The sequence below is a fragment of the Sycon ciliatum genome, chromosome 5, assembly GCF_964019385.1.
Source record: "Sycon ciliatum chromosome 5, ocSycCili1.1, whole genome shotgun sequence".
Lineage (NCBI taxonomy): Eukaryota > Metazoa > Porifera > Calcarea > Leucosolenida > Sycettidae > Sycon > Sycon ciliatum.
This window is the reverse complement of record NC_088647.1, coordinates 5,897,405-5,910,808: the sequence shown is the minus strand read 5'-3', so window position 1 is coordinate 5,910,808 and position 13,404 is coordinate 5,897,405. Positions and strand designations below refer to the sequence as shown.

At 46.7% G+C, this 13,404-nt stretch overlaps 1 protein-coding gene and 1 non-coding gene across 2 annotated transcripts in view; both read left to right on the top strand.

Annotated features, from left to right (window-relative positions):
• Positions 1 to 12,646, top strand: part of LOC135817329 (kinesin-like protein KIF15) — a 28,927-nt gene extending 16,281 nt beyond the window's left edge. The window contains exons 23-35 of the mRNA XM_065330497.1: positions 72 to 146; positions 812 to 1,048; positions 1,234 to 1,311; positions 1,824 to 1,940; positions 3,471 to 3,557; positions 4,861 to 4,935; positions 5,107 to 5,193; positions 6,498 to 6,560; positions 8,047 to 8,565; positions 9,519 to 9,817; positions 10,221 to 10,314; positions 10,478 to 10,609; positions 11,632 to 12,646. Coding sequence (XP_065186569.1) covers positions 72 to 146; positions 812 to 1,048; positions 1,234 to 1,311; positions 1,824 to 1,940; positions 3,471 to 3,557; positions 4,861 to 4,935; positions 5,107 to 5,193; positions 6,498 to 6,560; positions 8,047 to 8,565; positions 9,519 to 9,817; positions 10,221 to 10,314; positions 10,478 to 10,609; positions 11,632 to 11,769 — 2,001 coding nt within the window. The 3' untranslated portion in view covers positions 11,770 to 12,646. The remainder of the gene's footprint in view (positions 1 to 71; positions 147 to 811; positions 1,049 to 1,233; positions 1,312 to 1,823; positions 1,941 to 3,470; positions 3,558 to 4,860; positions 4,936 to 5,106; positions 5,194 to 6,497; positions 6,561 to 8,046; positions 8,566 to 9,518; positions 9,818 to 10,220; positions 10,315 to 10,477; positions 10,610 to 11,631) is intronic.
• Trnal-caa (transfer RNA leucine (anticodon CAA)) lies at positions 5,778 to 5,898 on the top strand. Its single transcript has 2 exons — positions 5,778 to 5,815; positions 5,853 to 5,898. It is a non-coding gene; the product is annotated as a tRNA-Leu (tRNA).
• Positions 12,647 to 13,404: the final 758 nt, after the last annotated feature.

Genomic DNA, 13,404 nt, shown 5'->3' with positions numbered 1-13,404 from the left:
TTGTGTGTGTGTGTGTGTGTTTGTGTGTGTGTGTGTGTGCGTGTGCGTGCGTGTGTGTTTTGCGATGCCAGACCTTGGAGGAATCAGAGCGCAAGTTGAAGACGGAGAATGCAGAGCTTGTGTACCGACAGGCAGAGTTGGATGCTGTGAGCAGATTTATGAGCATACTGTTATTCAGTACTACGACTTTTGTTTGTCCAGTATTCCACTGTATTAGGCTTTTGTCAGAGTTTCACATTTCAGAAGTACAGATGGCATCCAGATATTTCCAATCCCAAATTTCTGGGAGGGGGGGGGGGGGTTCTAATTATCTGAACAAGTCGCGTGATGATTGCATTGTGCAAGAAACTCTGAGTTGCGATGAACTCTGTAAGCCTCCTTTGTGCTTTTTGTGTGGAATTATCCACTCATGTACTCAAAATGCTCAAAATGCTTGTATTGTCACACACACAGTTACGGTATGCACTGTCGACACTTATTCCCGCATTCTTAAAATTGGCTGGTCAGGTTCAAGTGCCGCTCGGAAGCGGGTACCACGGGTGGCACGCAAGAGCCGCCGCAAACGCACCGCGTATGTGCGCCAGTTATGAACAGAGCTTGACTTTGCATTTTCAGCATGTGTCCCACGCATTTTCTGTGTAAGCGGATTCCGTGGGACTTCGAATTAGGCGTACATCTCCAGTTCTAGTTACTTGAATTATCGGGATTCCGTCTGTAGCACGTGATGTGTTCGATGGTGTAAATCTGTCTCCCTACAAATTCCCTGCGAATTGCTGTGTGACAAATTTGCCTGCGCTGCCTTTATTTTTAGGCCCTGCATGAAGGCCGTGACAAGAGTCGGCAGCGTGAGCTAGAGATGATGGAAGAACTTGACCAAGCCAACGAAGACCTGGGCTCGGCCAATGAGAATCGACAGCTGCTGCGTGACGAGCTGCGTGACATCAAGCTACTGCTCGTCTCATCCGACAAGGAACTGCAAGCAGCCAGGAGTGCTGCGTCCAACAGTGCCGTGTCATCAACTGCTGAACTGGCGCAGGCACAAGCTGAGGTATGCTGTGATCAAACTGCATTTAGTACTGACCATGGAGGCACCGGTTCTTTTTCTGGTGTGTATTTGATAGTTGAAGATGGTTGGGTAAGATTTTGTGATGCTTTGTAGGTTGACTGTCTGCTAGTTGTTCAGGATTGGTGCTTTCCTAACTGAACTTGCTTTTTCTGGTGTTGTTGGATTAGATCACGCGGCTGGAAGGTGAAATCACCGAGATGCAGGCGGAGCACGAGACTGTCGTGGAGGACTTCCAGCAGATCCAGGTATGTGTTGCCCAGTCCCATTGGTATAGCATCGATTACGATAGCCTTGGGCAGCCGTTGGTTGTGATGCATTCCTCCTTCTTGCTTGTACCTTAGATGTTATCGTTTGCAACTTGTTTTCCGGTCGAATACTGTGAGTCCCACCAACGGATGTAATACTAAAGTAGATAGTCGAGCCGTACAGCAGGAACAAGACTGGATGCCTCTGAATACAGGTTCTAGAGGTGGACAGCTATCTACATCTACTGCTGTACAGTATTATACAAACCTTGTAGTCGATGGTTGGTATGTAATCCTGTTGACGATCAAGCTCTTGTCAAGTAGGATGGAGGTAATGTAGGGTGCTGTTCGTTTCCTCTGTCCTATTACGGAGTCTGCTTGTATGCAAAGGCTGCGTGGGGTATGATCCAAGTGTTTTACTCTGTAGTACCAGTGCTGTCGGTGGCTATTGTTAGTACTTGGTATTCTATTGGTAACCTTATGCTCTCTGTCTTTCTTCTGCTGATATCTAGAATGAAATGGAGACGATGCGCGCGGAGGCTTCGTTTAAAGACAGCCAGCTGGAGGAGTTTGCTCAGCAGCTGGCGAGAGGCCGTGAAACCATCAAGTGCATGGAAGCCGAGCATCAGGTGGGTGCCATGTACACACCTACGTCAAGCTTGCGCACCTTGTTTCAACCTCGCGTTGTGCCGTGTGGTGCTCTACTATGGTGGCATATGCGGTACTTGGGTCACGCTGGGATTTTCCAACTTCCAGAGATTTCAGAAGAATAACACCAATTTGTGTTATTATTCACACATATCCGCCGGATGAGTACGCGTGGCCCATGCACCATGGGGACCCACGAATACAAACCAGCATATGTTCCCTCAGCAATACAAGCAAGCAAGCACGCAAAGATAAATGAGAGCCCAGGCAGCGAAAACAAAACGAAGAGAGATGAGGACATAGGCAACGAAAACAATTCCAAAGCATAGCCAGGGATTGAATGTGTGCATCTGGGTACGACAGTTAACACGGCTAGTGCAGCCGTACAGAGCGCAGCAGCATGTAAATACAAAAGCGCCACAGCAGCAGCAGCCAAGAGTGTGCAAACACTAAAAAATAAGATCAGTCCATGAAAAAATGTTGTCGCCACAGGTAGACATCTCCGGCAAGAATGCATGCGTGCGCACAAGTAGGCAGGCAAGCATGTCAGATGTAATCGTATTATTATGGCCAGGCTAATTAACAGTGCTGTTTCGCAATGAATTCCATCGGCATTTATCATACGCCACCTTCCGAAGCTGGGCTAGGCCAGGTCGCGACAGAAGCACAAGCCCCAGCTTCTCCCGACAATCCAGTGAGAGAGTGGTTAGCAGTGTTGTTCTTGGTCTGCCTATCCTTCCCCGCAAGGCACCAGAAGCAGCAAAATCGAGAGCGACCTGTGGCGGTGCCCCTGATGGCATCCGGAGCACATGCCCCAGGAAGCTCCATCGCCGCGCCACGATCTCCTTGGAGATGGGTTGGGTGCGACAGCGGTTGTAGAGTTCCGTGTTTTTGATTATATTTGGATACTTTATACGGAGTAGCGAGCGGAGGTGACGGCGGTGGCAAACGTCCAGAGACGTTCTGAGTGCCTCAGTGAGGCCCCATGTAGCGCAGTTGTAAAGCAAAATGCTTAGAACGTAGCAATTGTACAGCCTCAGCTTCAACGTTAGGGAGATCCCTGATGACTGTAGAAGGCTTTGCATCCGACCAAATGACTGCGATGCCAGAACCATTCGGTGTTTGATGTCCTCGGCAGTACCAGCTCTCGATCCAACCAATTTGTGTTAGGACGTGGTGAAAAGAAGCAGCTGACAGGATGTGATTGATGTCGAGTAGGCGTGGTGCATGTAGAAAGAAAACCATGGAATAGGTTTTAGAACGAGTAACTTCCGTATTTCTCCTCTCTCTCTCTCTCTCTCTCTCTCTCTCTCTCTCTCTCTCTCTCTCTCTCTCTCTTTCTCTATCCGTTTATCCACTTACGTTTATCTGCAATGTGTCTACCTTTCCTCCCCCCTTCAACTTCAATTTACTAGAACACGGCTGTTTGCCCTTGTTACAATCGTTCTGATATGTGCGGACGATTATATTCCAGTGCTACACTTCTTTGTATATCCTGTGTCATTGTGCAGGCAACCATGGAGAAACTGGCCAGTGAAGTGGAGAAGACGACCAAACTTTCATCTCAACTGCACGACGATGACAAAAATCAGGAGCAGGTAAGTCATTGGCCGGCTGCTGGCCCTTGCTTTGTCTAAGAATCTTGTCCACTGTCCTCCTTTCATCAGTTGTGCTGAGTGCAATGTTCTGTGCTTTCAACCTGGGATGTACATGTAGTCAGGAGCGCCGTTGAGTGCCATAACTCAGCGATCCTTTATCCTATCGCTTCGGCGATTGTTGTAATCGACAACTGAGAGTTTTCTCTTCAACCTACATACTTCGATTGTGAGAATCGAGTACGAATTTGCCGAGTTACGATTGTTTGAACATACCCATCTTCTGAAAATTGACGTGATGTGCACTAAGGACGTAAATATACGTCCTTAGTGGACGGGCGTCATTCTCAAGGACATAAATATACGTCCTTAGCGGTGAAAGGGTTAAATCCGGAGCTGTACTCATATTTATTGCCATGTGGCCGCTTTCTCTCTCCCAGGCTATGGGGTGTTATGAAAATACCATCATTCGATATTCTTTGTGTGAAGTGGCAACCCAGTGCATATGGTGTCACTCCATAGAAACTAGAGCTCAAACGATTAGTCCGATTAACCGGTTGCAGACCGGTTACGAAGAATTAACGGTTAACCGATAAAGATAACGGTTACGCAGTAACTTTTCAGTCAATTTTTCAAGTATCAGGTCGTTGCAAAGTATGCGCTTTCGCAGGCTGTCGCACGCGTACGCCATTTCTGGGCTGTCAACTCCGTCATATCTGGTCTCTTGGTGTGAGAGTATGTATGAATGAGCATGCAAGAGAATGTACATGTGTGTGTTGTACTGAATAGGGTACATTTTTTGAATGAATATAGTCAAATATACGGTTAAAAAAGAGTCCGCAGGATTGCCGTGGCTTATAGGTTATTACCGGTAAACCGACCGTTAGCTTAGCAGCTAACCGTTAGGGGTAAAACCGTGACCGTTTGAGCCCTAATAGAAACACCTCAAATGATGATGCAATCATATTACCAAAACGTTAAGAAATAAAACATTACAGCTACATCATGATTCTTGTTGTTGGTGCTCCATTCGCTCTTTTCATTGCCATATTTACTCACATTACTTCTATAATGCCATATGGTTGTTTTGCCAAGTATGTCATGCCTAACATGTCCATGTACGTTTGTGTGCATGTGTGTGTGTGTGTGTGTGTGTGTGTGTGTGTGTGTGTTTATCTGTGTACGTACATGTGTGTGTGTGTGTGTGTGTGTGTGTGTGTGTCTGTGTCTGTGTCTGTGCGCATACATGTGTGTGTGTGTGTGTGTGTGTGTGTGTCTGTGTGTCTGTGTCTGTGTGCATGTGCAGTACTTGCGCTCAGTGAACGAGTGCTCTGAGCTGCGCACTGAACTTGCGGACCTCTCCAAGCAGCTTGAAGATCAGGTATGTCTTGTCTCACTCTCGTGTGAATCCTGCCATTTTGAGCTACATAAGCTCGCAACCCAGACCATGTCCTCTGCAGGTTTGTGTGAAATATGATGACCAAGCTTTCTGGCTTGACCAGGTCCTTTTTCAACCAGCCACTGTTTCTTTGTTTGCGCTATCGTTTTCCAGGCGGTGTCATTACAATCCTCTTCTGTACGTGCTACTGAGCTTGAATCCGAGAAGGCTGCACTGGAGCGGCAAATTGAGCAGCTTAAGGTATGCACCGTTCATGTACTTGTAGTCATTATTTTCACTGTCATGTGCCGTATATCTGGTATGTAGTTCACCTAGTTATGGAAGACACACTGAGTCCATATTTGGCCAGGTTTTGTGGTGACGCACTGGCGGCAAACGCAAATCAAAACTATGGCAATAGTGCAGAATTTCCCATCACCAAGCCAACCAGTTTTTATCTCGCCTCACGCGTTTTTCGGCTTCCACTACTTGTAGTATGGGCCCATGTTCACTTGATTCAAGTGAAATTCTGCAGCTGCAACACTGGATCGAGAATGCACAGGCAAGCTGCACACCCAGGAGTTATGCTCTAACTTGCTAATAATTCTACAGTTTGTACATCCAAAGCTGGTGCCCTGAAATATTTTAAATTTTGGTATTTTGCACATAGAGTGGTAGCTGATGCAGTGAAAACAACCAGATACCCTGCATTGCATTGCCCATACAATGCTTTCTTGCCCCGTGTGGGGGTGTAAAAGGCAAAGGATCCTCAGGTAGAAATTCGGTTCTCGCTGGATATTACCCTCTGTCTCATCAGCACCGTTATGGGGTTGTAATCTCATCCAGTCAGGATGGCCGAGCGGTCTAAGGCGCCAGACTCAAGGTCCTTGTACCTTCTGCAGTCAATGCAGATTGGAGCCTTCTGGTCCACGTATGTGGGCGTGGGTTCGAATCCCACTTCTGACAGGATTTTTTTGCTTTTTTTTACCCTGCTTTTGTTCTCTCTTATCGTGAGTTTGGGGAATCTGTTGTTTCCACTTGCGAATCCGGAAATATTGTGCACAATCTGCTTTGACTCGGAATTGGATTTATGATTTTGAACACTTTAGAGTCACGTCATAACGCGTAACCCACTATATCACTGTTCAGCTGGGTTTGGGCCAGGTTTTTGACATAGGGATGTGTGGGCAAGTGGTACCTCTGTCATACCCTCATTGTCTTACTAGCAAGTGTCCTTTTTATCACACTGTATGGAAATGTCTCCCTATGGACGGGGTTATACGAGCCACTGAAATGCTCTGCGCAGGTAGAATCGGTATTCAGTGGCTGCCTGCATCGCCGGCCTTTCTAGTCTTTGCAGTCATGTTGATGGCATCTGAAACCCGGTCAATTCTCAGCATTCCCAATGTTCATCTGCTGGACGAATGATGAGTTTTCTTTCAGAGAAGATGTAGAAGCCAGGCAGTCTTTGACCTGCTTTCACACATGATGTGTGACGCGCTTGTGTCTGTGCTGATGGTGGCGTGTCTGTTCTTGTGGTCTTATGAATGTGTACCTGTGTGCAGAGTGACATGGCGTTGTTGATGGAGTCCGTCAACAGTTTGAAGGCTCAGCTGGCCAAGAAGGAGGTAGGTAGCCTGCCACAGCCATGCTAGGTGCATCCGGGCACATAAGGAACAGTGTTCTGGAATACATGTACAATCAGCCTTGTGAATAACAACCCTCGGTCGGCCATGAGAAAAGTGTCGTTACTCGCAAGGTTAAAGTATGCCGTCAAGTGGTTACATAGTCTGAAGATAGTGTTGTTATTCGCGAATTATTGTAATAACCGAGGTTGTTATTCGTGGGGTTGACTGTATTTCGAATGTTCAACGTTCATTTGCTGGACTAGACCACACCAACTTTATTGTATTGGTTGTATCAGCATCAGAGCGCCATGTACATGTACTCACTGCAATAAACATGTGTTGATCAACCGTTTGGGTGATGAACTTTACCCAGTATTGACTGCTATACCATCAGAAGTATTCATCGTTAATTAAATTTAGTCTTTCTTGTCCGAGGAGATTTTGGACTCAATTAAATGCCTGACTATCGGCGACCTTGTCCAACCCTTCAATGCATTCCACGGTCCAGGCCCAAATGTTTCAACCATACAAACAGTCTTTCTTTGGCAGTTAGTTACCAACTAAATTGCTCGTGTTATGGTGTCGATTGTAGCAGTTCAAATGAGACTAAACTGGATTGGGTAGTCTACCAACATAACACACTTAGTCCAAAATCTCCTTGGCACTGCTGTAGTACAGTGCCGGCAACTGAAATCCAACCCCAACTCGGTGCGCTCACATTGTAAGGACCCAGCATGCACATGTAACACTACGAAATAGAGACTGCTAGAATCGGTACTGCACTTGAGCACGAAAATCAGGGGTCGGATTTCAGCTACCACTACTGTTGTACATGTACATGTACTGTACACGCAGACATGTTCGTCGGGAATTTAATTTCGTCATTTTCGTCAAAGAAATTTTGGACGAAATTTTCAAATAGCCTTTCACGACGTTTCAACATTCATGGATGAACAATAATTCAACCTTTCTTTGGAGTTGGACGAAATTATTCACCAGCTAAATTTTCTGCTTATACAGTAAGGTTTTCTCAAGGTTTGGAGACTCCAGTGTAGCCAATACTTGAATCCATACGTCCTGTACACACACCTTGTACACACTCTCTCTAATGGTCTACAGGCTACACTGCAATTGATATACTACAGTGCATTTCAAAACTATAGACGCGTAGGGTTTTTGAAATATTTCAAATTTGGCTGGAACTTTTTGAGAATAGTTTTCGGAATATTGCTCAGGATCGCTCCACAATTACTCTCATATAGTTTCTAAAGGATTGGATAACAGACGCCCAATTTGGAAAAAATTATGCACAAAGTGATCACAGATTTTATGTGGTATAGATGCTGGCATAACGGTTTTTGCCTATGTACGCGTCTATAGTTTTGAAATGGACTGTAGTTCATTAGTTCACTACACAGGATGTATGGATTATACAGTATGTGTTACGTTTTCCACTCACACAACCGTGTCTATCCTATTCATGCAGGCTGTTATCACCGGCCTGCAGCAGGAAGCGGAGGATCATGAGTCCACTCTGGACGCACGCCAGAAGGACCTGGTTGCTCTCAACGCGCAGGTTGCCGAGCTGCAGCAGAAACTCGAGGACGTGCAGCAGGAGATGAAGCTGCAGCAGCAGAACAACGTCACCAACTACGACATGCTGTCGGAGGACTATGAGTTTATGGTCGGGGAGCACCAGAAGGTCTCCGAGCAGCTGACTGCACGACAAGCAGACCTGGAGTCGGCCACGTCAGATAAGAGCCATCTTGAGCAACAAGTGAGCGACTTGCAAGCTCAGCTAAAGAGTGTACAGGAGGACTTTGAGAGCCGCTTGGCCAATGTCAAGTCTCAGCAATCGGCCGGTGATGAAGATCTGATGACAGTCGTGCAGGCACAAGAAGATGAGCTGGCTCAGCTGAAGACCAGCGAGAGTCGATACATCCGCATGCTGGCTGACCTGGAGGAGAAGCAGCAGGAGCGGCGTGCTGAGGCGGAGGCCCTCAAGGTCAGTATAGTATGTCTTTACTTATAGCAACACTGTACTGGTACATGTATAGCATCACATATGCAGCATGTCTCGGACACACACACGCACTCTCTCTCTCTCTCGACCTCGACCTCGACCTTCGTTATAGGCCAGCGATGCTCTAACCACTGAGCTATAGTGTAGTAGTCACCCAAGCAGCGACTCTTCAACATTTCCTTCAGACTTCGATTTCTGAAATTCTGAAGAGTTTGCATTTTGTATGAACATTGGCAACAAACAATCTTAGAAAGGGGCAGCTTAGGCATGACTTTTCGGAAACAAAGATGCTGCTTCTAATCTGGAATATTCAGTGGCTGTGCACTTTGGGCGCGTTCGAATTGTCACTCTTTGACTTTCCGAGGAGATTCGTTTTTCTGAAGATGTGGCCTTATTGGCCTCTTCAGAAAAACGAAGCTCCTCGAAACTCCTCGAAACTCCACAACCTCACCCGATGGGAGAGGTGGATTAGTTCCGAAGAGTTTGGAATAGCTATGTCGTGATGATTGGTTTTTGCCATGAAACTCTGAGTTACAACAAAAAACAGCCCTATATACTTCCTTTTGTGTACCTGTTGCGGAATAGCTATGTCACGTAGGACGTGGAGATGGTCGATCTGATCGGACGTCATCATCGCCATGACAATTACACTGAAAAACTCTAAAAATGATAGAAACCGTTCTAATGGGACACTTCAACTAATCTCTTTAAAAATTTTGTCTGAACAGTTGATGAAGACAATTCGAACGTGGCCTTAGTAGCAGCCATATCTCTTAATTAACTGTGCTGACCTTCTTGTGTGTGTATACGTGAGACACCAGGTACTCTGGTGTGTTTCGTGAGCAGCTGCTGTGAGCAAACACGTGTAGATATGACTAAGAGCTGCTTATGTTATTTGTACATGTATGTTGCCCATCCGACGGTGTCATGTCCAGCTGGAGATAAGCAGCCTGCAAAGTGCTCGAGAAGAGAGCGAGGCCCTGTCAAGCCATGTGAAGAGCCTGACGTATGAACTAGACACGGAACGGGCTTTGTGGGCCACCAGCAAGGAGACGCTAGTGCAGGAGAAGGAGACCGCCGAGACCAACCTGTCCAGTGCGCTTGGCGAGAAAGCTTCGTCTCAGGCGGAATGCTCTGAACTGCGGACACTCCTGACCGATCTTCAGGAGCGACACGACAAGCTGGGGCAAACCTCTGCCGAGCAGCTCGACTCACTGAAGGAGGAGCTGCGACGGTATGTATTTCTTTTCGCTGCACTGCTCCTGCCTTTCTGTACCACTGGCATGTGCTAACATCCCAGCACTTTCAATATAGAAAATCCACCGATGAAAGCATTCACATAACCTCTATCCCGCATGAGCAGGCGGATATTTCTTCTGCTTGCTCCAAGGTAGAAGGCTGTAGTGCATCTCTTTTGGCTGTGTCTCTGATAAGCTATCATTGATTCCAGTATCAAGTGTTGGGCCATCTGTGGGAAGACACTGATGTCGGCAGCAGGGTGTGGAAAGCAATATTTTGGTGTGTTGTCGTTTGTAAGGCTAATATGTTTGTCTATTTGGCAGAATCATTACATGAGCATTGGTACAAAAGTAGTACGTTTCAAATTCCGTATGTGCTCTCATCCCTATGTATTCTAGAGCACAAGCCTTGGAGCAGACAGCTTTCGAGCAGGCACAGGAGCTTCGCTCGCAGCTGGCGAAAATAGATGAAGAAAAGACAAAGGCGGAACAGGTCAGTACATTACCTTCCCCTGTCTTGCGACTCTCTCTCTCTCTCCAATGCACCTCCAATGCACCTCCAAGTTGCTCATCAACTTTCTCTTCCTGGCACCTACCAGATAACTAACTTGAGGTATTTCTGTACACTAACTCCATATTGTGTTGTCACTTTTCAGGAGGTAGCTGAGCTAAGAGAGAAGACAGACAAGCTGGCCGAGGAGAGAGCTAAGCTAGCCGGACACCAGAACACCAAGCAGCGCATCCAGGTCATGATGCAGATGAAGAAAGAGCACAATACCTTGCAGGATGTAAGTACTGCTACAGTGTATTGTGCTATTGCCTGCATTCTCTACATGCTTATGTGTTAATATGGATATGATCAATACAACGCCGGCTGTAAGTCGACTACCACTTTTGTTGGTCATAAGAGGTCGACTTATAAATGGAAAAATTCTGTAGGTATTTTCGCATCCATGGCGAATTCCCCATGTCCATGTACATGTAGTCTCACCGGCCTCACCAGGCTATAGAGAGTACGGTACTATACGTGTGGATTGTCACTGGAGAGTTTGCGCGTAGCGAAGTTTCGTAGTGTTCGATGTACTTCAAGTAAGAGGCAACTACGAAAAAGCCTACGGAAATCGGTGTCGGAGGTCGCGCAAAAGTGGTAACGTCCCGTTTTTCAGAGTACGGGAAATAGGTCTAGACAGTCAGGCATGCAAGCGCTAAGCGTACGGCAGTACCCAGGTGTCGTACATTACTGCGTGGCAGTTGTGCAACGGAAGTAATCAATTGCTGTTGTTCAGCTCTTTTACGGTCGAAAGTTGATCGGACAACTTTCGTTAGCCCAACCCATTACTGCCAAATCTTACGAATTTTCATTATGCACAACCTCTCTACTAACAGCATGAGTGCTCTCTGGCAAGACACTGGAACGTGGTACACCAAGAGTTCATAGACGAGATTGTGCTGTGTATTGTTTCAGAAAGCGTAACTTCATCTGTTACTGTTTGCCACCAGTGTATATTAAACGAAGCTGTGATGTAACTGGAGTCATTGGTCGCGGCTTCCATGACTCATGAAAACGACACAAATAGTGCAGCCGCTTTCCATTCTCGTAACACTGTTATACGGAGTTGCAGTTGCTGGTTTGTTCCACTTCTTACCTATTACTTCTTGATTGCCTGCCTCACTGCAACATGAACTGGACTTGTAATGTCCTGAGAAGTCCAGAAGAAATCGAATCACTGCAGAGGCAGTAATCTCAGATGTGTGTCCTGATCTTTTTTTTCTATTCTCTGTTCGTATCTCTTATCCGTTATGGCTACAGGAGCTGGCTCGTGTGCGCGGTCTTCTCAAGAATAGGTCAGATCATGTGTGTAACTTGGAAGACGCTCTAAAGAAGAACGCTGCCAGTCGCGCTGCACAGCAACGGCCTGCCGAGAAAGAGAATAAAACACCTCCATAGTCTGCGCGTGCGTCGTCTATAACACCGATCTCAACACTTGACTCGCTCGCTGGCTGAGCCGGTACCGCTACTGGATGCTGTCCTTGATCGTGTGCGTGTGCGCGTGTGCGTGTGTGCGCTGGCCGTGTGCTCTGTTTGTTTTTGCTTTGCTCGCCTTCTACGTTGATGCATGTACGTGTATTGTCATTACACAACAATGCAGGAGGTGTATGTGCCACTTTCCCTGTTGAGCCTCAAGCTTCAGACCTAACATGCCTGTGACTCGCCATATTTTCCAACGATTTGTAAAAAGTAGCTGGTCGTGTGTGCACTGAACTTCACAGCACTCACCGTGACGTCCGCTCCGTCTCAGCGTCCTTTTGACGCGAACTCTATCACGGAGTGGGTTGCCTTACCCTTAGAGTTTATTCAATCCTACATGATATACTGTCAGGTCTCGTATTGAGCTATTATTTGATCTGGTCATGAAACACGTTTTAAAATTTTGCTAACGCTGATCTCCTGCTGGCAGCCAACTGCTTTTCGCTTCCCGATCTTCTGTCCACGGGGCACAACTGACTTGGACTTTGCCTTAGGATTATAATGTTTTTCTTTCGTTTTTGGTTCTCTTGTGCCGTTGCACCAACCAGTGTGCATCGGTTTCGTTTTTAGCAACTTGTATTTACCTGCACTGCAGTCCTTGTTATAGTGTTATAGGCGGTCGTTGACTTGCCATGTTCGTTTGAACTGTCCTACTGTAGACCTACGCTACTGCAGCTGCATTTTAGGACCAAGCGGTTTACATCGCGTGATGACTGTGTTTTAGAGCAGTTTCTTCTTATGCCTTTCGCGCGTGTATTGTCTTGAATTAATGTCGGCGTTGACGCTGCCTCAGTGCTGTGACGAATGCAGGGTCGGAAGTCTGTGCTATTATGCCTTATAGTGGTGATTTGCATTTCCGTGATAGTGAATGACTTATCTAATCCAGTAATCCTTCTCCCAGTGCCCCCCCCCCATGTCACCTCGCAGCTCGATAATCATGATTGTGTGGACTTGCTGCCACTGGCACTACTGGTATTATACAGTCATGTATGTACAACCAGGCATAGAGTCTAAAATAAAGCACCCTGTGCTAGCAATACTAGTAGTATGACTATGTTTTTGTGCCTGTCTGCTATTTCCAGCCGGTTCGAAAAGTCGCAGGCAGGCGCTACAACAACAACTGCTCAGCCGGGTCGTGAAATGCGTGGGGAGCGATTCATTGTTTCCAGGAGGGGTGAAGACTAACATATTTTTCGTGTGTGATACCAATGTCCTCGACTTCACCTTCATACTTATTCAATCCAGCACGTCGGTGTGTCCGTCATACATCGCTTTCAGGAAACACCCGCCCGGATACCATCAGTAGCGAAGACCATAGCGGCATACTAGGCCTAGGGCCAACCACCAACGTCATCGCATCATCATACTTCATAGCTAGATATCCATCCAGCTTGTAAGCATTCTGGAACGCATGCTCTCTCTCTCTCTCTCTCTACGAAAGACTCCGGGCCAAGGTGAGATGATTGATTACGCTGTCGGCCATTTGTAGTGAGTCAGCTCTGATCGCTACAAAAGTACAAGTCGCGTACAAGCTTAGGGCTTGAAAGTGATGAC